The sequence below is a fragment of the Thunnus thynnus genome, chromosome 4, assembly GCF_963924715.1.
Source record: "Thunnus thynnus chromosome 4, fThuThy2.1, whole genome shotgun sequence".
NCBI lineage: Eukaryota > Metazoa > Chordata > Actinopteri > Scombriformes > Scombridae > Thunnus > Thunnus thynnus.
The window spans coordinates 2,602,912-2,625,979 of record NC_089520.1 but is presented as its reverse complement, the minus strand read 5'-3'; the positions used below and the strand labels follow the sequence as shown (position 1 = coordinate 2,625,979).

Genomic DNA, 23,068 nt, shown 5'->3' with positions numbered 1-23,068 from the left:
TTTATATTCAGTCCAGATCAGGCCATAAAACTCTCCTGCAGTTTGTGGTTCAATGTCTCCATCTAGTGGCCGAACATTTGAACAGCTGTTATCTTAAACCTGTGGGACAACTACAAACCAGTGATACCAAATTCCCAAATTACAGTGACTTTAAAACAGGGCTGTAGATACCATTGATCATACTTGAATTAATGTCCTCTGTATTTTATTTTACTGTAATCATGTGTGTGCGTGTGTGTGTGTGTGTACTGTTATACAGAGAAACTTGATTTTTTTTATGCGTGCAATCATTGATCCATCATTATAATCAGAAATCAGAAATTCCTTCTCATTAGTGACACCTGTGGCCATTAAATGAGCTGTAGTCAACGTCCCGGTGCTCCTGGCTGCGCTGTGTCTGCTGCTGCCGATGAGAGCCAATCTGCACCACCCAACTCACATAAAAATTTGCGTTAATCAACCACCCGACCTGATCAGCAAACCGCCAACTGAACACCGGTAGGCTGTGTTGTGTTTTGTTGTTATGCCGGTCGTTTGAGAGGCAAGGCACTCGGGAGCAAAAAAGTCACTTCTCCGAGTCCTTCACATAGAAGTCAGTCCACAGGCTGTTACAGACAACCGAGAAAGTCTGAGAAGGTCTCATTCTTTAGGTTACATTACAACCCCTTCACTCATTGGCAATAAAAAAAAACATTAATAGATGTAAATTGCTTCACAATTCTACATATAAAACCCTTAAGAATTAAATGAGAGTAATTATAAGAACCATCATCATCGTCTCTAACTGTTCTGTTCCAGTGTCACAGAGACCTTCAGTGGGGAAATCTTCAGTGGGAGTTTATCCAAAGTGTAAATGTATGGAAACAGTCTGTCAGTGAAAGTGTGTGTGAAGGTGCCTATGTGTGTGTTAGTATCAGGATCAGAGAACGACAGACTTCCTCTGTTCCAGTCCAGATTCACTCTGATCCTCTGGAGCTTCTTCTTCAATGGGAGATCGGGGAAAAAATCTGATTGTGACCATGCTGAGTATTTACCTTCATTGAACATTATTGTCCATAATCCAGACTGTATGTGTCCCTTCCTCTGGACAGACTCTGATAACACACCCAGTCTCCAGCCTGTATTGTCTCCAACCTCGACGTCCCAGCTGTGAGTCCCTGAGTTAAAGCCCTCAGAGCCCAGAACAGAGAAGAATTCAAACCTCTCTGGATTATCAGGAAGCTGCTGTTTCTCTCCTCCTTCTCTCACACTGGTCAGATCTTCAGAAAGGATGAAACTTGGATAAACAGTGTTTGGATCCAGAATGACAGGAGTGTAGGAGACCATCTCCTTCATGTTGTTCCAGATGTTGAAGGTCAGGTTGCCCAGGTGTTTGGCCTGGTCTATCAGAGCTCCTGAGAGCAGCTGTGGATCATCCAGCAGGAGGCAGAGCTGGACTTTTTCCACTGCAGCCTTGTAGTTGTGCAGGAATGAGACGTCTTCAGATCTCAGCCCCTCCTCTGTGGCTCTGACTGTGTGTGAAAGAGCTGCTATATCTTTGCTCAGAGCCTCCAACTTCTCCTCCATCATCTGACTCTTCTGCTCCTCTTCCTCCCTCAGAGCAGCCATCCTGGCCTCCTCTTCCTCTTGTAGGAACTGGTGAAGCCTCTTAAACTGCTCCTTAATCTGCCTCTCTGTGTGTCGGGCCTGGACCTTAATGTGTTCTGCTGTTTGATCAAACTTCACTTTAACTTGTTCACAAACCTTTAACTTCTCCTTTAAGGGCTTCAGAGTTTCCTCAAGTATCTTCTTGTGTTGTCGTGCAGCTTCATCGATGGGTCTGAATTTGTGGTTGGTGTGTTGTTCTGAATCTCTGCAGATGCGACACACTGGCTGCTGATGGTCCAGACAGAAGAGTTTGAGTTTCTTAGAGTGCAGACTGCAGAAAGCCTCTGAAGCTCTCTGATCTCTGTCCTGTAAGGACTCACACACCTTCTTTAACACCAGACTAACAGGTGGTTCTTCAGTTGAAGATCTTTTCCTACAAACTGGACACTCACGTGTTGGTTTCTCTCTCCACCAGCTCTTCAGACAGTCTTTACAGAAGCTGTGGCCACATGACAGAAGAACAGGATCTCTAAAGATGTCATGACAGACCGGACAGCGGAGATCCTCCTCTGATCTGGAAGACATTTTGTCTCTGAGTGAAGCTGAAAACACAACAGACAGTTAGTACAGTCAGTCATGGCTCCCCTCCCTCCTCTACTAACTTCAGTGACATTTACTTTCACTTTGACTCCAGTTTTTAGTCAAACTCACATTCAGTGTGTGGAGAGTCAGCAGGTTGAAGCAGCAGAGTTCTAGTTTTCCACTTTTCTCTCCTGTAGCTGTACTCAGTCAGAGGAAGTTGTTAGTTTGGTCTGAAGGTGAATCTGATCGTCTGTTTTTCAGTCTGTGTGTCTCTTTAGAGACGAAGAATAAACTGTTTCCTGCTTTGTCTCAGGTGAGTCAGCTGAGGGGTGGAGCTTTGTCGACTTACAGGTTTTACCTGATATTATCTGTACAGTACAGAACATCATAACATTTATGAAACTCAGAAAATAAACTGTCATTCAGCGGAACAGTGGTTCTGTTGTGATGGAGATTTTATAGTGCAAGAACTTAAAGATCCTGTAGGGACCCCTCTGTTTATCAAAAAAGGTCACAATGGTTTTTGATTGATTTGTTTTAACACGTGCAAAAATGACAAAATGTCCACTGTGTCTAATGCAAAAGTGATTTAATACGTAGAGTGCATAGGTTTCCAAAAACAAACAGTTTTTTTCTGTAGTAAGTCCATTTCCCAAACATAGACAAAAAAAAATGTAACATTCATTTACAATCCTTACAGCAGGGTCCAAAATTATTTACTTCTCTCCAGTCAGCAACACCTGTGTCATTTAACCCCCTGATTATATTAACCTCTGCCTAATTGACAGCGGCAGTACTCCCCCAAGTTCCACTCCCCTCCACACATCATTAAGACATGCAAAATACTCTGCTTGGAACAATAGTGTGTGTGTGATATGGTTTTTCCAGAGAAAAAGTATGAAAATAGCAGGATCAATGAATATGCAAATATATATAATCTCAGAAGTTTTCCTGCTGGACAGAAGGTGTCTCCTACTTCGCTGTAAAGTCCATTCACAGTGCTTGTGCACTGGAGGCTTCAAGTTGCCACATAGGCCCTCCCCTTAAAATCAAATTATCAATGAGTACAGAGAAACTTTCCACTTCCAGCAGATAAAAGACTCTGCACATACATCATTCTGCACATAGAAGCTCAAACATTCAACTGTGAGAACACGAAGAAAATATAATTTTTGAGTGGAGGGGGACTTTAAGGTACACATAGCAGGGTGGGCCATCCTTTCCCAGAAAATCTCAATTATGAAAAGTTAGAAAAAGAAAAAAGAACAAACACACCCAGCCTGAAAAACTAGCAATCAGTTTACTTTGCAATGTTCTGCATCACAAAGGCAAAAGACATTAAAACACTGTCTATCCAACATGCTCAACCAATAGAGCATCAGATTATAACACTGAACACAGCAGTAGGGGAGACCAGGGGCAATTGTAACACACTCAATTCCTCTAACCAGAAACAAGCTAGAGTGATGACACTTACTCTGCACATGCTCAGTAGGATTCTCTCTCTGCCTGTGGAAAAGGAGCAGGATCATTTCATCTTGGCAGAAGTTTTCAACAAAAAACTGATTTTGAGGTATGACAGTTACCTTTTGGATGTACAGTATTTTTATTCTAGTGTCTTAAGTTTAGATGACTGTGAATTTAAACGTGTATCAATTTTATTTCTAGGTTATTGGTTAAAAATGAACATTAACAACCTGTGCTAACATAGGTGTTGCTAGCTAGTATACGAGATTTTATCATGGCTGCAAGATCAGAGGCAATTGTAACACTGTTATATGTCTGCAAAAGCAAAGTTCCTTTCATTGTCAGTTTGTCTGTATAGTGGATTTAAAGTGGTTTGATTGTATAAGACCCAGCAAAAGCAAAGATGATTAGTTCACTTGTAAGAAACACACATTTTATGAAGTCACAACAGAAAGCTAAAGTTTGACTTTAATGGTTTACATTAAAACTTTTACATGCTTTCTCACAAATCTACTGTAGATCTCATCATCTCAATTATCTCATGTTACAAGTCACAGCTTGCATGTTGCAAATTTAAATGGGTCCCTGATTTGTTCTTCACAAATACAAACAGGTGGCAGTTTAACAGAAATGGTGAGTTGATGCCATTTTTTTCCACGGCAACAACAGAACTTTAAATCAACCATATATGAAGCAGTTGCAGTTTAGAGTCATTTTTAGACTCATGAGTACTAAAATAAGCTGTTTGCCCTCAATTACTGATGGGAAACATGGCCTCAGATACAATCCTAAACAGTGTTAGAAATCTATTTTATTCTTAAATTTAATTATATTAAATTTACATAATTAAAATAATTAAAAGAAATAAACAAAACAGATCAGCCTGTGTTTCCACTTTGCCGGTTAACAACCTTCCCAACCTCAGTTTCTTCCTGAAGAAACTGACCCATGGTTGAACCTAATTGCCAACCGCTGCTATAATGTCTTCATTCTGGAGACTCATTTATACATTTTTATAGTTTTTTGCCCCAAGAGATTTTTTAGATGTAAGTTTCACAGAGCAGAAGAGACACACCCAACCGCATCATTCTAGGTCCTGCAGTGAGTCAACTCTGACGCCAACAGAGCAAACAGAGAGCTGTGATACATGAGAGAGAAAACACAAGGAGGTGCTGCCTCCTGGTGGCTGCTGTCGACTGTTGCACAGAGAGCAGCAAGAATTAATCACACTGCTAAGAATTAAGACTTAAGATGCTCTAAAGAACCAATTTAAGAGGAAAAAAGTGTGAGCATTAAGACACATTTATCAAGTGACTTACTGCTAAACTTTTGACACTTTTAAAGGATATTTCTGGTGATTTTCTATATTGTTCTTCTTGTCAAAAAATCTCATGTTTGGATCCAAACCAACAGTGAACTGATCTACTAACAAGTATTGTGTGTGTATCCAAGGCCTGATATATCTTATTCCTCTGTACCATAGACCTCCGTTGTTGTCCAAAAAACATTAATAACACATCAGTGAGTCACACCGCTGCACTGGGTGACATGTTCCTTCATCATGAAGAGTTTGGTCACGTTAGTTTGTTTAGAAACGGCTCCAAAGACTAATAACAGCGATCACGTTGTCAGTCTCAGGAGAGTAGTTCTGTATAAGGCAGACGCCACTGAACATGTGCAGGAATGTGGTTCTGTTTACAGCTTAACTAACTTGTTGTGCTACATATCACAACCTCTTGACTTTGTACTACATTGTACACTGTAAATATTGGGTGAAGAACGTAGTACCACATTAACAAGTGCAGATGATGAAGATGAATGAAAATTAATTTCTTTATTCTTTTCTTTTATTTCCAAATAAATGATAATAAATTCTGATAAAATGACAGAATTCAACAGATGAAAACTAAATAAAAACACTTTCACAGACAGAATTATTTTGACTTCATCACATCAAATGTAAAATTGTGCAGATATTTTGAATTATTTCACATAGAGTTTCACACACAGTATTTAATTAAACAATAAATTACATGTAATGTTTTTTAACTTTGTAATTTGCAGGAGAACAGAAACTTCAGAGGTTAAATTCAGCGACTTTTCCCTTTAAGAAATAAATGAGAGTAATTAAAAGAACCATCCTCTTCGTATGTAACTGATCTGTTCCACTGTCACAGAGACCTTCAGTGGGGAAATCTTCAGTTCATTCACAGTGTTAATGAATGGAAACAGTCTGTCAGTGAAAGTGTGTGTGAAGGTGTGTATGTGTGTGTTAGTATCAGGATCAGAGAACGACAGATTTCTTCTGTTCCAGTCCAGATTCACTCTGATCCTCTGGAGCTTCTTCTTCACTGAGAGAGAAGTGGAGGAAGCTGATGGTGACCATGCTAAGTATTCACCATTATAGAACCCTATTCTCCATAATCCAGACTCTATGGTTCCCTTCCTCTGGGCAGACTCTGATAACACACCCAGTATCCAGTATGTACTGTTTCCAACCTCGACATCCCAGCTGTGACTCCCTGAGTTAAAGCCCTCAGAGCCCAGGACAGAGAAGAAGTGATCAAACCTCTCTGGATTATCAGGAAGCTGCTGTTTCTCTCCTCCTCTCACACTGGTCAGATCTTCAGACAGGATGAGTTCTGGATCAGCAGTGTTTGGATCCAGAATGACAGGAGTGTATGAGACCATCTCCTTCATGTTGTTCCAGATGTTGAAGGTCAGGTTGCCCAGGTGTTTGGCCTGGTCTATCAGAGCTCCTGAGAGCAGCTGTGGATCATCCAGCAGGGGGCAGCGCTGGACTCTTTCCACTGCAGCCTTGTAGTTGTGCAGGAATGAGACGTCTTCAGCTCTCAGCTCCTCCTCTGTGGCTCTGACTGTGTGTGAAAGAGCTGCTATCTCTCTGCTCAGAGCCTCCATCTTCTCCTTCATCATCTGACTCTTCTGCTCCTCTTCCTCCCTCAGAGCAGCCATCCTGGCCTCCTCTTCCTCTTGTAGAGACTGGTGAAGCTTCTTAAACTGCTCCTTAATCTGCCTCTCTGTGTGTCGGACCTGGACCTTCATGTGTTCTGCTGTTTGATCAAACTTCACTTTAACTCGTTCACAAACCTTTAACTTCTTCTTTAAGGGCTTCAGAGTTTCCTCAAGTATCTTCTTGTGTTGTCGTTCAGCTTCATCAATGGGTCTCAATCTGTGGTTGGTGTGTTTTTCTGAATCTCTGCAGACGAGACACACTGGCTGCTGATGGTCCAGACAGAAGAGTTTGAGTTTCTCAGAGTGCAGACTGCAGAGAGCCTCTGAAGCTCTCTGATCTCTGTCCTGTAAGAAGGACCCAGACCGGTTCTTTAACACCAGACTAACAGGTGGTTCTTCTGGTGAAGATCTTTTCTTACAAACTGGACACTCCCGTGTTTGTTTCTCTCCCCACCAGCTCTTCAGACAGTCTTTACAGAAGCTGTGGCTACATTACAGAACAACAGGATCTCTAAAAACATCCTGACAGACCGGACAGCAGAGATCCTCCTCTGATCTGGAAGACATTTTGTCTCCAAGTGAAGCTGAAAACACAGCAGACAGTTAGTACAGTCAGTCATGGCTCCCCTCCCTCCTCTACTAACTTCACTGACATTTACTTTCACTTTGACTCCAGTTTCTAGTCAAACTCACATTCAGTGTGTGGAGAGTCAGCAGGTTGAAGCAGCAGAGTTCTAGTTTTCCACTTTTCTCTCCTGTAGCTGTACTCAGTCAGAGGAAGTTGTTAGTTTGGTCTGAAGGTGAATTTGATCGTCTGTTTTTCAGTCTGTGTGTCTCTTTAGAGACGAAGAACAAACTGTTTCCTGCTTTGTCTCAGGTGAGTCAGGTGAGAGGTGGAGCTTTCTCAGACCTCTCCTAATAAATGCTGTTGCTTCACATGTAACACAAAGTCAACATCAGAAAACATTAACAACCATTTAAAATGACACAGTATCAATAAAAAACTAAAGGCTGAAGAGACCAAATATAAAGATCAGAAAATAAATTGAATCATTTTATGTTTGACAAAAACAGCAACAAGTGAAACAACATGAACATATTTTGGAATAATGAGACAGCAGGAGGACAGAAGCTTCAGAGGTTAAATAAAATGAATAAATTCAGCGACTTTTCCCTTTGAGTGGAGCTTTGTCGACTTACAGGTTTTACCTGATATTATTTGTACAGTAAAGAACATCATAACATTTATGAAACACAGAAAATAAACTGTCATTCAGCGGAACAGTGGTTCTGTTGTGATGGAGATTTTATAATGCAAGAACTTAAAGATCCTGTAGGGACCCCTCTGTTTATCAAAAAAGGTCACAATGGTTTTTGATTGATTTGTTTTAGCACATGCAAAAATGACAAAATGTCCACTGTGTCTAATGCAAAAGTGATTTAATACGTAGAGTGCATAGGTTTCCAAAAACATACAGTTTTTTTCTGTAGTAAGTCCATTTCCCAAACATAGACAAAAGAAAATGTAACATTCATTTACAATCCTTACAGCAGGGTCCAAAATTATTTACTTCTCTCCAGTCAGTAACACCTGTGTCATTTAACCCCCTGATTATATTGACCTCTGCCTAAATGACAGCGGCAGTACTCCCCCAAGTTCCACTCCCCTCCACATATGATTAAGACATGAAAAATACTCTGCTTGGAACAATAGTGTGTGTGTGATATGGTTTTTCCAGAGAAAAAGTATGAAAATAGCAGGATCAATGAATATGCAAATATATATAATCTCAGAAGTTTTCCTGCTGGACAGAAGGTGTCTCCTACTTCGCTGTAAAGTCCATTCACAGTGCTTGTGCACTGGAGGCTTCAAGTTCTGTATGCATTCATGTAACATCAATGCATGTCACTAACTTTGCTTCTTCCCCGGAGTTTTTTGTGCTTTCTCATCTCACAGGAAAACCTGAGTCCCGGGCCGAACCTTCGCGGTCCTTCACAGTCCTGATGGCATCCTTCCCTGGCTGTTGCTGCTTGTGCTTGTTGTTGTTGTGATTGTTTTTCTTCTGTCCCCCCTCCCCCTTTCCCTCTCTCTTTCTCTCTCTCAACCCAACTGGTCAAAGCAGATGGCCGCCCACCAAGAGCCGGGGTCTGCTTGAGGTTTCTACCCGTTAAAGGGGAGTTTTTCCTTACCACTGTCGCCAAGTGCTGCTCATGGAGGAATTGTTGGGTCTCTGTAAATTAAAGAGTACGGTCTTGACCTGCTCTATGTGAAAAGTGCCTTGAGATGACTTCTGTTGTGATATGGCGCTATATAAATAAAGATTGATTGATTGATTGATTGATTGAAGTTGCCACATAGGCCCTCCCCTTAAAATCAAATTATCAATGAGTACAGAGAAACTTTCCACTTCCAGCAGATAAAAGACTCTGCACATACATCATTCTGCACATAGAAGCTCAAACATTCAACTGTGAGAACAAGAAGAAAAAATAATTTTTGAGTGGAGGGGGACTTTAAGGTACACATAGCAGGGTGGGCCATCCTTTCCCAGAAAATCTCAATTATGAAAAGTTAGAAAAAGAAAAAAGAACAAACACACCCAGCCTGAAAAACTAGCAATCAGTTTACTTTGCAATGTTCTGCATCACAAAGGCAAAAGACATTAAAACACTGTCTATCCAACATGCTCAACCAATAGAGCATCAGATTATAACACTGAACACAGCAGTAGGGGAGACCAGGGGCAATTGTAACACACACAATTCCTCTAATCAGAAACAAGCTAGAGTGATGACACTTACTCTGCACATGCTCAGTAGGATTCTCTCTCTGCCTGTGGAAAAGGAGCAGGATCATTTCACCTTGGCAGAAGTTTTCAACAAAAAACTGATTTTGAGGTATGACAGTTACCTTTTGGATGTACAGTATTTTTATTTTAGTGTCTTAAGTTTAGATGACTGTGAATTTAAACGTGTATCAATTTTATTTCTAGGTTATGAACATTAACAACCTGTGCTAACATAGGTGTTGCTAGCTAGTATACGAGATTTTATCATGGCTGCAAGATCAGAGGCAATTGTAACACTGTTTAATGTCTGCAAAAGCAAAGTTCCTTTCATTGTCAGTTTGTCTGTATAGTGGATTTAAAGTGGTTTGATTGTATAAGACCCAGCAAAAGCAAAGATGATTAGTTCACTTGTAAGAAACACACATTTTATGAAGTCACAACAGAAAGCTAAAGTTTGACTTTAATGGTTTACATTAAAACTTTTACATGCTTTCTCACAAATCTACTGTAGATCTCATCATCTCAATTATCTCATGTTACAAGTCACAGCTTGCATGTTGCAAATTTAAATGGGTCCCTGATTTGTTCTTCACAAATACAAACAGGTGGCAGTTTAACAGAAATGGTGAGTTGATGCCATTTTTTTCCACGGCAACAACAGAACTTTAAATCAACCATATATGAAGCAGTTGCAGTTTAGAGTCATTTTTAGACTCATGAGTACTAAAATAAGCTGTTTGCCCTCAATTACTGATGGGAAACATGGCCTCAGATACAATCCTAAACAGTGTTAGAAATCTATTTTATTCTTAAATTTAATTATATTAAATTTACATAATTAAAATAATTAAAAGAAATAAACAAAACAGATCAGCCTGTGTTTCCACTTTGCCGGTTAACAACCTTCCCAACCTCAGTTTCTTCCTGAAGAAACTGACCCATGGTTGAACCTAATTGCCAACCGCTGCTATAATGTCTTCATTCTGGAGACTCATTTATACATTTTTATAGTTTTTTGCCCCAAGAGATTTTTTAGATGTAAGTTTCACAGAGCAGAAGAGACACACCCAACCGCATCATTCTAGGTCCTGCAGTGAGTCAACTCTGACGCCAACAGAGCAAACAGAGAGCTGTGATACATGAGAGAGAAAACACAAGGAGGTGCTGCCTCCTGGTGGCTGCTGTCGACTGTTGCACAGAGAGCAGCAAGAATTAATCACACTGCTAAGAATTAGACCTAAGATGCTCTAAAGAACCAATTTAAGAGGAAAAAAGTGTGAGCATTAAGACACATTTATCAAGTGACTTACTGCTAAACTTTTGACACTTTTAAAGGATATTTCTGGTGATTTTCTATATTGTTCTTCTTGTCAACAAATCTCATGTTTGGATCCAAACCAACAGTGAACTGATCTACTAACAAGTATTGTGTGTGTATCCAAGGCCTGATATATCTTATTCCTCTGTACCATAGACCTCCGTTGTTGTCCAAAAAACATTAATAACACATCAGTGAGTCACACCGCTGCACTGGGTGACATGTTCCTTCATCATGAAGAGTTTGGTCACGTTAGTTTGTTTAGAAACGGCTCCAAAGACTAATAACAGCGATCACGTTGTCAGTCTCAGGAGAGTAGTTCTGTATAAGGCAGACGCCACTGAACATGTGCAGGAATGTGGTTCTGTTTACAGCTTAACTAACTTGTTGTGCTACATATCACAACCTCTTGACTTTGTACTACATTGTACACTGTAAATATTGGGTGAAGAACGTAGTACCACATTAACAAGTGCAGATGATGAAGATGAATGAAAATTAATTTCTTTATTCTTTTCTTTTATTTCCAAATAAATGATAATAAATTCTGATAAAATGACAGAATTCAACAGATGAAAACTAAATAAAAACACTTTCACAGACAGAATTATTTTGACTTCATCACATCAAATGTAAAATTGTGCAGATATTTTGAATTATTTCACATAGAGTTTCACACACAGTATTTAATTAAACAATAAATTACATGTAATGTTTTTTAACTTTGTAATTTGCAGGAGAACAGAAACTTCAGAGGTTAAATTCAGCGACTTTTCCCTTTAAGAAATAAATGAGAGTAATTAAAAGAACCATCCTCTTCGTATGTAACTGATCTGTTCCACTGTCACAGAGACCTTCAGTGGGGAAATCTTCAGTTCATTCACAGTATTAATGAATGGAAACAGTCTGTCAGTGAAAGTGTGTGTGAAGGTGTGTATGTGTGTGTTAGTATCAGGATCAGAGAACGACAGATTTCTTCTGTACCAGTCCAGATTCACTCTGATCCTCTGGAGCTTCTTCTTCACTGAGAGAGAAGTGGAGGAAGCTGATGGTGACCATGCTAAGTATTCACCATTATAGAACCCTATTCTCCATAATCCAGACTCTATGGTTCCCTTCCTCTGGGCAGACTCTGATAACACACCCAGTATCCAGTATGTACTGTTTCCAACCTCGACATCCCAGCTGTGAGTCCCTGAGTTAAAGCCCTCAGAGCCCAGGACACAGCAGAAGTGATCAAACCTCTCTGGATTATCAGGAAGCTGCTGTCGTGCTACTCGTCTCACACTGGTCAGATCTTCAGACAGGATGAGTTCTGGAGCAGCAGTGTTTGGATCCAGAATGACAGGAGTGTAGGAGACCATCTCCTTCATCTTGTTCCAGATGTTGAAGGTCAGGTTGCCCAGGTGTTTGGCCTGGTCTATCAGAGCTCCTGAGAGCAGCTGTGGATCATCCAGCAGGAGGCAGCGCTGGACTCTTTCCACTGCAGCCTTGTAGTTGTGCAGGAATGAGACGTCTTCAGCTCTCAGCTCCTCCTCTGTGGCTCTGACTGTGTGTGAAAGAGCTGCTATCTCTCTGCTCAGAGCCTCCATCTTCTCCTTCATCATCTGACTCTTCTGCTCCTCTTCCTCCCTCAGAGCAGCCATCCTGGCCTCCTCTTCCTCTTGTAGAAACTGGTGAAGCTTCTTAAACTTCTCCTTAATCTGCCTCTCTGTGTGTCGTGCCTGGACTTTAATGTGTTCTGCTGTTTGATCAAACTTCACTTTAACTTCTTCACAAACCTTTAACTTCTCCTTTAAGGACATCAGAGTTTCCTCAAGTTCCTTCTTGTGTTGTCGTTCAGCTTCATCAATGGGTCTGAATCTGTGGTTGGTGTGTTGTTCTGAATCTCTGCAGACGAGACACACTGGCTGCTGATGGTCCAGACAGAAGAGTTTGAGTTTCTCAGAGTGCAGACTGCAGAAAGCCTCTGACGCTCTCTGATCTCCGTCCTGTAAGAAGGACTCACACAGGTTCTTTAACACCAGGTTACGAGGTGGTTCTGACTTTGAAGATCTTCTCTTACAAACTGGACACTCATGTGTTTGTTTCTCTCTCCACCAGCTCTTCAGACAGTCTTTACAGAAGCTGTGGCTACATGACAGAACAACAGGATCTCTAAAGACGTCATGACAGACCGGACAGCAGAGATCCTCCTCTGATCTGGAAGCCATTTTGTCTCCGAGTGAAGCTGAAAACACAGCAGACAGAAAGTACAGTCAGTCATGGCTCCCCTCCCTCCTCTACTAACTTCATTGACATTTACTTTCACTTTGACTCCAGTTTTTAGTCAAACTCACATTCAGTGTGTGGAGAGTCAGCAGGTTGAAGCAGCAGAGTTCTAGTTTTCCACTTTTCTCTCCTGTAGCTGTTCTCACTCAGAGGAAGTTGTTAGTTTGGTCTGAAGGTGAATCTGATCGTCTGTTTTTCAGTCTGTGTGTCTCTTTAGAGACGAAGAATAAACTGTTTCCTGCTTCATCTCAGGTGAGTCAGGTGAGAGGTGGAGCTTTGTCAGACCTCTTCTAATAAATGCTGTTGCTTCATTTGTAAAACTGAGTGTGTTTCGTTCCAAACTTCAAAAATAAATCTACCAACACCTCTACAGATTAATGACTAACAGGTTTTGTCCGAATTTATCTGTACAGTACAGAACATCATGACATTTATGAAGCTCAGAAAATAATCTGTCATTCAGAGGATCAGTAGTTCTGTTGTGATGGAGCTTTTATTGTGCAGGAACTTTAGGTTCACATAGCAGTGGTGTAGGCAGAAATTGTATTTTTGGTGGATCATTTTTTCCCACAGAAACTGATTTATGAAAAGTTAGAAGAAGAAAAAAGAACAAACACAAACTGAAAAACGAGCGACCAGTTTACTTTGCAATATTCTGCATCACAAAGGCAAAAACAGTAAAACACTGTCTATCCAACAAGCTCAACCAACAGCATCAGACTATAAAGGCCTCTTCAGACTAAAATACAGTATATATGCACCGGTAAGACCAGCTGCTCATCAGCTCTACAGCACACAGCTGTTAATTAACAATTGTATTTATTTTGGGGCATAAGTTGTGGGGAGGACCACTGTATAAGCCTCTTTAGCTCTTCTGTCACATCTGTTTTGTTTCTATTACATGTTTTTTATGCTGCTGTGTATATGGGGAAATAACAAAATGTAAATGTAATGGTTTTTTTTTACTACAATTAAAAAATACCAGGGAAATCCTTCAGTTAAATCCATTCATTGTTTGTGAAAATAAACTAAAAGCAACACAATTAACAACAAATGAAAAGGGGGCTGCAAGTGGAGCCAAATCAAAGAACTACTTAAAAATTAACAGTAACTTCTACTTCCAACACAAATACCAGTTTGTGACCTAAGTGGAGACATCAGGTTGAATCCATCAAGTGCACTAGTATAATACATTATTATAGTATTACTAGTATAGTACATTAGTAATAACATTAGCTGCAATAACACCTGGAGTTCATTTTAATATGTTTACATAAACCCTGCTTTATATTCAGTCCAGATCAGACCATGAAACCCTCCTGCAGTTTGTGGTTCAATGTCTCCATCTAGTGGCCGAACATTTGAACAGCTGTTATCTCAAACCTGTGGGACAACTACAAACCAGTGATACCAAATTCCCAAATTACAATGATTTTAAAACAGGGTTGTAGATACCATTGATCAAACTGAGGTAATGTCCTCTGTATTTTATTTTACTGTAATCATGTGTGTGTGTACTGTCATACAAGTGCAGCTGGGAATATTGTCAGTCAGGGGTACCGTGTATATAAGTAAGGGATACCCTGGAATATTAAAGGAAAGGGGTATCATGGACTATTATAAGTAAGGGACATGATGGAATGTTGTAGGAAAAGCCTATTTTAAGAGAGACTTGATCCATCATTATAGATGCGTTTATTATAATAAGTTAACAACATATAGACAGCAGGAGATTTGTGTGATTTGAAGGCTTCCTGTGGAGACAATTTACTAACAGCAACTGAGAGAAAATATCTGATTAAATGACAGAATTCAACTGATGAAAACTGAATAAAAACATTTTTTTACAGGCAGAATAATTTTGACTTCATCATATCAAATGGAAAATTATGCATATATCTTGAATTATTTCATATAAAGTTTTACATACAGTATATTTATTTAAACAATGAATTACATGTAATGTTTGTAAACTTTACAATCTGGACTGGAATTTAAAATAAAGTTCAACATGCAGTAATTGATTCTTGGATGCTGGTCTTCATGGCTCCACACAAAGTCAACATCAGAAAACATTAACAACCATTTAAAATGACACAGTATCAATAAAAAACTAAAGGCTGAAGAGACCAAATATAAATATCAGAAAATAAGTTGAATCATTTTATGTTTGACAAAAATAGCAACAAGTGAAACAACATGAACATATTTTGGAATAATGAGACAGCAGCAGGACAGAAGCTTCAGAGGTTAAACTCAGCGACTTTTCCCTTTAAGAATTAAATGATAGTAATTATAAGAACCATCATCATTGTCTCTAACTGCTCTGTTCCACTGTCACAGAGACCTTCAGTGGGGAAATCTTCAGTTTATCTACAGTGTCAGTGAATGGAAACAGTCTGTCAGTGAAAGTGTGTTTGAAGGTGTGTATGTGTGTGTTAGTATCGGGATCAGAGAACGACAGATTTCCTCTGTTCCAGTCCAGAGTCACTCTGATCCTCTGGAGCTTCTTCTTCACTGAGAGATCAGTGCGGAGACCTGGTGGTGAACATGCTGAGTATTTACCTTCATTGAACCATATTGTCCATAAGCCAGAAAGTATGTCTCCCCTCCTCTGGACAGACTCAGATAACACACCCAGTGCCCACTCTGTACTGTCTCCAACCTCGACATCCCAGCTGTGAGTCCCTGAGTTAAAGCCCTCAGAGCCCAGGACAGAGAAGAAGTGATCAAACCTCTCTGGATTATCAGGAAGCTGCTGTTTCTCTCCTCCTACTCTCACACTGGTCAGATCTCCAGACAGGATGAGTTCTGGAGCAGCAGTGTTTGGATCCAGAATGACAGGAGTGTAGGAGACCATCTCCTTCATCTTGTTCCAGATGTTGAAGGTCAGGTTGCCCAGGTGTTTGGCCTGGTCTATCAGAGCTCCTGAGAGCAGCTGTGGATCATCCAGCAGGGGGCAGCGCTGGACTCTTTCCACTGCAGCCTTGTTGTTGTGCAGGAATGAGTGTGCTATCTCTCTGCTCAGAGCCTCCATCTTCTCCTTCATCATCTGACTCTTCTGCTCCTCTTCCTCCCTCAGAGCAGCCATCCTGGCCTCCTCTTCCTCTTCTAGAAACTGGTGAAGCTTCTTAAACTGCTCCTTAATCTGTCTCTCGGTGTGTCGGACCTGGACCTTAATGTGTTCTGCTGTTTGATCAAACTTCACTTTAACTTGTTCAGAAACCTTCTCCTTTAAGGGCTTCAGAGTTTCCTCAAGTTCCTTCTTGTGTTCTTGTTCAGCTTCATTGATGGGTTTGAATCTGTGGTTGGTGTGTTGTTCTGAATCTCTGCAGACGACACACACTGGCTGCTGATGGTCCAGACAGAAGAGTTTGAGTTTCTCAGAGTGCAGACTGCAGAGAGCCTCTGAAGCTCTCTGATCTCTGTCCTGTAAGAAGGACTCACACAGGTTCTTTAACACCAGACTAACAGGTGGTTCTTCCGTTGAAGATATTTTCTTACAAACTGGACACTCATGTGTTGGTTTCTCTCTCCACCAGCTCTTCAGACAGTCTTTACAGAAGCTGTGGCTACATGACAGAACAACAGGATCTCTAAAGACGTCATGACAGATCAGACAGCAGAGATCCTCCTCTAATCTGAAAGACATTTTGTCTCCCAGTGAAGCTGAAAACACAGCAGACAGAAAGTACAGTCAGTCATGGCTCCCCTCCCTCCTCTACTAACTTCACTGACATTTACTTCACTTTGACTCCAGTTTTTAGTCAAACTCACATTCAGTGTGTGGAGAGTCAGCAGGTTGAAGCAGCAGAGTTCTAGTTTTCCACTTTTCTCTCCTGTAGCTGTTCTCACTCAGAGGAAGTTGTTAGTTTGGTCTGAAGGTGAATCTGATCGTCTGTTTTTCAGTCTGTGTGTCTCTTTAGAGACGAAGAATAAACTGTTTCCTGCTTCATCTCAGGTGAGTCAGGTGATTATTGGAGCTTTGTCAGACCTCTTTTAAATGCTGTCATTTCACATGTAACACAGGGTGTGTTTCATTCCAAAGTTCAAAAATACACCTACCAACACCTCTAAAGATCAATGACTAACAGGTTTTATATGATTTTATCTGTGAAGTACAGAACATCATGACATTTATGAAGCTTATAAAATAATCAGAAGTCAGAAGGGCATTCAGAGGATCAGTGGTTCTGTTGTGATGGACTTTTATTATGCAGGAACTTAAGGTTCACATAGCAGTGGAGTAGGCAGAAATCGTATTTTGGGTGGTCAATCTTTTCCCAGAAAAACTGACTTATGAAAAGTTAGAAGAAGAAAAAAGAACAAACATTCAAGCTGAAAAACAAGCGACCAGTTTACTTTGCAATGTTCTGCATCACAAAGACAGTAACAGCAAAACACTGTCTATCCAACAAGCTTAACCAACAGAGCATCAGACCAAAAAGGCTGAACACAACAGTATAGACAAAAAGAGTCTTTTATAGCCTGTCCAGCCTAAAATACAGTATATATACACCATCAAGACCAGCTGCTCATCAGCTCTATAGCACACAGCTTTTAATTAACCATTTTATTGCACAAAGTGGCAACTAAACATAAACCCAGACAGCAGAAAAGGTGTTAATTTAGACACAAACATCCCTCATGTATTCATTATTACAGCCTACAGCCATGTTGCTTCAGTACCAGTCAGCTCACGAAAAACAAATTTTACAGAAAATTGTGTCCTTACACTCTTTTAACTGTCTATACCACTGTGGTGAGAAGCAATTTGATTTCCCATTCTTGGCTGTGCAGGGAAATACGTACACATTCAGCTGTGAATGTGGTTCATAAATGGCACATGGGTGAACCCATAAGCACAAGGCAGAGCAGTTTTACTTCATTGATTATTTAAATCTCAAGATGTAATGTTCTATATTCTTCTACACATCCAAAAGGATAGTCCAGGTTCATACAATAAAATTGAAATCTTACTGGCCACTTTAACAAGACTTCCAAGTCTGTTCTTATTGGACAGATTAAGGTTTCCAAACCAAACAGTAAATCCTGAGCTCCATCAGAGCTGTTTAAAAAAACATTTCAGAAGCTAAAAGTTTAATTCTGTTTCCTCTGGAGAGTTTCCTCTGTCCTGTCAGTTTGATAACTACAGTTTTTAGTAATCGAGCTGCCGGAGAAAATTCTAACCGGGATATGTCTGCCGTACGTCTCAGGTTTCTTTTCCCCACTCAGCTGTCACGACACGCAGGGTCTATTTTTGCTGGACCAGTTTACACTTGACAGAAAAAAAATACTGCAACAACAAAAATGTGCCTATAGGCTGCAGTCACCTGGAGGCTGCAGCTCCCTCAGCACCACTGCTTCCAGCAGTTATGGGTGAACCTGCATCAGGCTGACCAGAAGAAAGCGCTATACCACCAGGGAGCGAGCGGCCAGGCTGATGAATCTGGTGGACTCAGTTGATGGAGGCCGTGGAGTTTCTTCTTCCTTAACTTTTTGTCAAACAGCACATTTAAAACTTTGTGTAGCCATTGTTGTAGTGTTAACGTTACATCACTTGAAAAGCAGCAAGCTGGCTGATGGCAGCTCAGGAAGGTCTGCGTGTCAGAACCAGAGGAAACAATCACAGTCCAGAGACTTAAACTTATTTCAACAGTTCCGTTTTAATCAGATGACAAATTCAACACACGTCAAGTCATCAATAAATCAAGTTTATATTTATTTATTTCCTTATATATTTTTATTTTATACTTATTGTTACAAAATGTGTTTTGATCAACCTTGGCTGGGTGGACCAGTGCCGCCCATTACTGGCTACGCGCCTGCAGCCCACTAAAGCCACAGATATATTGTAAATGATAACTGCATTTATATAGCGTCTTTCTAGTTTTCTGACCACTCAAAATGCTTTACACTATACGTCAACATTCACCCATTCACACACACATTCACACTGATGGCAGAGGCTGCCATGGAAGGCGCCAAAATGCTCATCAGGATCTAATCTAACGCACAATCACACACCGCTGGCGCAGCCATTGGGAGCAATTGGGGGTTCATTACCTTGTACAAGGACACTTCGACATGCGGACTGGAGAAGCCGGGGATCAAACCACCAATCTTCTGATTAGTGGATGACCCACTCTACCTTGAGAGCCACAGCCGCCCCATGAGATATACTCCCGAGGGGACACATACACGGACAGCTGTGGCCACCACGGACGCATAATAGTTCTGTTTCTACTACTTTCTGGAGTCCGACGCGTTCCACACATGCACAGTTGATCGGAGTCTACAGGAAGACAGTGTAGTGGCTGTGCGGACACAAAACAAAACCCAAAATTATACCCAAAAGGAATGAGGGTCTGCCAGGGTTTGTGTGACGTAAATTTCATCATCAGAGGGTGTACATGTAGGCTCTGTGGGGATTTTCCATGGATGTATTATAAGAGCTGGATGCCGGATTAAAATGACGGCCATTCAGTCCGATAGGAATTGCTTGGCTGGCACATACGCCAAAAAAAGTTTTGTAGCTTCCATGTTTGCTTCCATGTTGTGTGGCCCACTGAATTTGTGCTGTTGGGTTTGAAAGGAGTGCATTCGGTTATTAGTTATAATTCATAATCATCAGAGATAATCATGGATCATTAGATCAGAAATTATTAAACTAACTTAATAATACCTGGAAACCGGGACCAATAACCAAACTGTAAAAGTAGTCTCATAAACAAATTATTCAATTAGGGGGAGCTGATACCTGTTGTATCAGCACCATTAAGTGAACAGTGAATGTGAAAGTCTGAGCTCTGACTCTCTCAATCATCCTCTTATCACAATAAAATATGCACAATAATGACCGGAAAACTTATCTTTAAAGCTATAAATAGTATTTATTAACCTCCACAAGGATAAACAAAGTCAATAATTGTTTCAATCAATAAATACTATGCTGCCAACTAATACTAATACTAAGTATGTGTGTGTGCATGTGTGTGTGTGTGTGTGTGTGTGTGTGTCACAAGATGGCCGACGTGAATCATGTGACGATGCACGTGGTTCAAGATGGGAAGTCATGTCACGTGAGAAACAACCGGCGGAAGACACTGCAGAGTTCTGGTTAACAATAGCAGATAGCGCTGACCGGTGGTGTTTCTGCACACACGTGTCTGATGGCAGGTAACAAAAAGGGCAAGGCGGCACTATGTCCTGCATTATCTGACCATCAGATGTGTGGAAAACATGCGTGATCAGGTGGATATGCATGTGTGTATATGTTAGTAAAAGAGAAGGAAAGAGAAGAAGGGAGGCCGACTCTCGGTCCCGCAACCTTGAGAGGAGAGCAGCGGTTGCTTTACCTACAGAGAGCGAGTGTACGTACAGTAGTCTGTACACAGAAATCCCGAATGGGATAACACAAACAGTTTAGCGTCGTGAACACAAAACTAAACAGGCAGCAACTTAAAAATACTCCTCAGAGTATAGCAGCAAACGGGACTCGGCGTTCCGTTAAAACCTACAACAACAATACAAGCACTAAGCTTATAAACACACAAATCTAATATTATCTCTGCCCAGACAACCTCTTACTTGTGTCACTCTCCAAAGCGAACCGGTGTGTGTGTGTGTGTGTGTGTGTGTGTGTGAAAGTCCGTCAGTGAGATCTAGCAGCAGGTCCTCCAATGCGTAGTACTGGCGGTGCCGTCCTTGTTCCTCAAGGCTGACGGTGCTGGTTTCTCGGTGGGGCAGTGAAGAAACGCAGGATGGTCGACTCAGTCAGTAGACAGCGGGGCGTAGAAGTTATCCACTTCTCCATAAAGAAACTCTTTCCTTCCTTCTGCAGGTAACAGTGAGAGTGCTGGGTTGCAGCAGCAGTAGTGTTTCCCCCACTGCCTTGCCCGCAAGTTCCCGCTCAGCCCATAGACTTTACAACTTTATGACATCACAGATTTCTAAATAGTTTTTCTCCACTCAAGGAAAGTTTTACAAATACAAAACCTCCATGGATCAAAAGTTCATGGTAGAAAGAGTCATAATTGACCTTGTTTGCAGTTCAAGGTGTCCTGTCAACAGTTTTACAGGCGTCTCTTTTACAATGGTGGTCTATGGGGAAAATGCTTTTTGGGCTGCAGGGGGATTTTCCACTGCAATACCCCAAGTGGCCACTGGGAAAATTGGCTGCAAGGCTGAGCAGCAGTGCCCTAAACAGCTCTTATTATACATCATGGGACATCCACGCACCTCCAATGAGTTGTCAGCGTGGTCACTACGCTGTCTTCCTGTAGATGCAGAGTTACTGCGCATGTGTGGAACAGGTCAGACTACAGAAAGTAGAATAAACAGAGCTACTACGCATCTGTCGTGTCCGCAGCTGTGAGTTTATGCGTCAGAGTATTTCTGTGGCTTATCTGTGGCTAAACTGGAAGTATGTGGATCTCTGCACAGAGCCTACGTGTACACCCTCTGATGACGACATTTACGTCAAGCAGACTTATTAATTTCGGCTTAAATCTAAGCAGGGTTTGAGTGTGGAGTGCAGTGCTCAGCAAATATCCACAGGACAAATCTAGTCCTACAGCAGAAATATTTGGCCCCCTGATGATAGTTGAAGTTTTGACTTTTATGGTTTACATTAGAACTTTTACATAATTTCTCACCAATCTTCTGTAGATAACAAAATAAATCCAAATGAATATAAGCTCATCCATCTAAGGAGAGGCGTTAGAACCCTAATTTCGCTGTGCTCTTTGAACTCTGCATGCTGCTGAAATTAAGTCTAATAAACCCACCAGAAATTACATTTTACTGTGTGACTTCTAACTCTGTTTTAATTCCTCAACTTTAGCCCGTTGGACCAGAACAGAGGCTCATGAAATATAGTATACTCATGAAAGTGATTTATGAGCACTTTACACACAGATCACAAATGTTGCCACTGTCCCGTTTCTCAAATTGCAGATAAATTTGCAAGTCCTACACTCTTCTCGCATGCACATGCATGGGTTCCAAGTCTGGTGTTTCGTTTGTTTAGTTAAATGTGTTAAAATGAAAGTTAGAGGAAATTATCTCATGTTGAAAGTCGCAGTGTACATATAGAAAATTTGGTGAAACGGGTCCCTGATTTGTTCTTCACAAACACAAATGTGGCAGTTTGTTACGGCTGTAGCGTCATGGATGTCTCTGTGTGTGTGTGTGTGTTTTTTTTCTCTCTGGTGTCCCTCCAGGTTCCGCCCTCCCCCTCCCTACTCCTGCAGTGGGTGGTGGATCACACCACACTGATTAACTATGATATCAAGGTCTGGAGCTTAACAGCTTGAAGAGAGCTGCAGACGGGGCCAGTTGGCCAGTAGGCAGCATTTCTGTTGTGTGATGGTGATTTTTGTATTTGTTTTTTTTTTGACTTTGGCTTAACTTAACTCAGACTCAAGCTGTCTTAGGGGCACCTGATACATTCAATGGGCCCCCTCTTCACAATGTTTTCCTCTTATACAGTGCACCCTACAGGGCACCTTTTTTCATTGAAAGGACACCCAATTCTGCACTTCAGTATGTTAGAATTAGGAGAACCCTAAATTTCCCTTTTTTTGTGTTCACTAGAAGGGCACCCATACAGAAACTCCAGCTCACCTTATTACAACAGCATCATAGGGCACTGCATTACATCCTCTTCATTTAAAGGACACATCATATTTTCTTGTTTTTGGGCCACTCTCACCTTTTCCTCCACTGAAAGGGCACTATATATATATATATATATATATATATATATATATATATATATATATATATATATATATATGGGGAAATAACAAAATCAAAATGTTTTTTTTCTACAACAAAAAAATACCAGGTAAATCCTTCAGTTAAAACCATTTATTGTTTGTGAAAACAAACTAAAAGCAACACAATTTACAACAAAGGAAAAAGGGCCTGCAGGTGGAGCCAAATCAGAGAATTACTTACAAAATTAACAGTAACTTCTACTTCCAACACAAATACCAGTTTGTGACCTAAGTGGAGACATCAGTTTGTATCTATCAAGTATAATACATTATTATAGTATTACTAGTATAGTACATTA

General features: G+C 40.8%; 3 protein-coding genes and 1 pseudogene across 3 annotated transcripts; all 4 read right to left on the bottom strand.

Moving 5' to 3' along the window:
* Positions 1 to 579: 579 nt before the first annotated feature.
* On the bottom strand, positions 580 to 2,227 carry LOC137182206 (nuclear factor 7, brain-like). The gene has a single exon (XM_067588542.1). It carries the CDS (start codon positions 2,170 to 2,172, stop codon positions 781 to 783), a length of 1,392 nt encoding a protein of 463 aa, XP_067444643.1. The 5' UTR covers positions 2,173 to 2,227; the 3' UTR covers positions 580 to 780.
* A 2,800-nt stretch (positions 2,228 to 5,027) lies between these two features.
* LOC137182205 (zinc-binding protein A33-like) lies at positions 5,028 to 7,299 on the bottom strand (annotated as a pseudogene).
* A 2,508-nt stretch (positions 7,300 to 9,807) lies between these two features.
* On the bottom strand, positions 9,808 to 13,642 carry LOC137180886 (zinc-binding protein A33-like). Its single transcript, XM_067586161.1, has 2 exons — positions 13,056 to 13,642; positions 9,808 to 12,946 (listed from the first exon to the last, which is right to left on the bottom strand). Exon 2 carries the CDS (start codon positions 12,927 to 12,929, stop codon positions 11,517 to 11,519), a length of 1,413 nt encoding a protein of 470 aa, XP_067442262.1. The 5' UTR covers positions 12,930 to 12,946; positions 13,056 to 13,642; the 3' UTR covers positions 9,808 to 11,516.
* Positions 13,643 to 14,054: 412 nt separating this feature from the next.
* LOC137180885 (nuclear factor 7, ovary-like) lies at positions 14,055 to 16,685 on the bottom strand. The gene has a single exon (XM_067586160.1). It carries the CDS (start codon positions 16,637 to 16,639, stop codon positions 15,305 to 15,307), a length of 1,335 nt encoding a protein of 444 aa, XP_067442261.1. The 5' UTR covers positions 16,640 to 16,685; the 3' UTR covers positions 14,055 to 15,304.
* Positions 16,686 to 23,068: the final 6,383 nt, after the last annotated feature.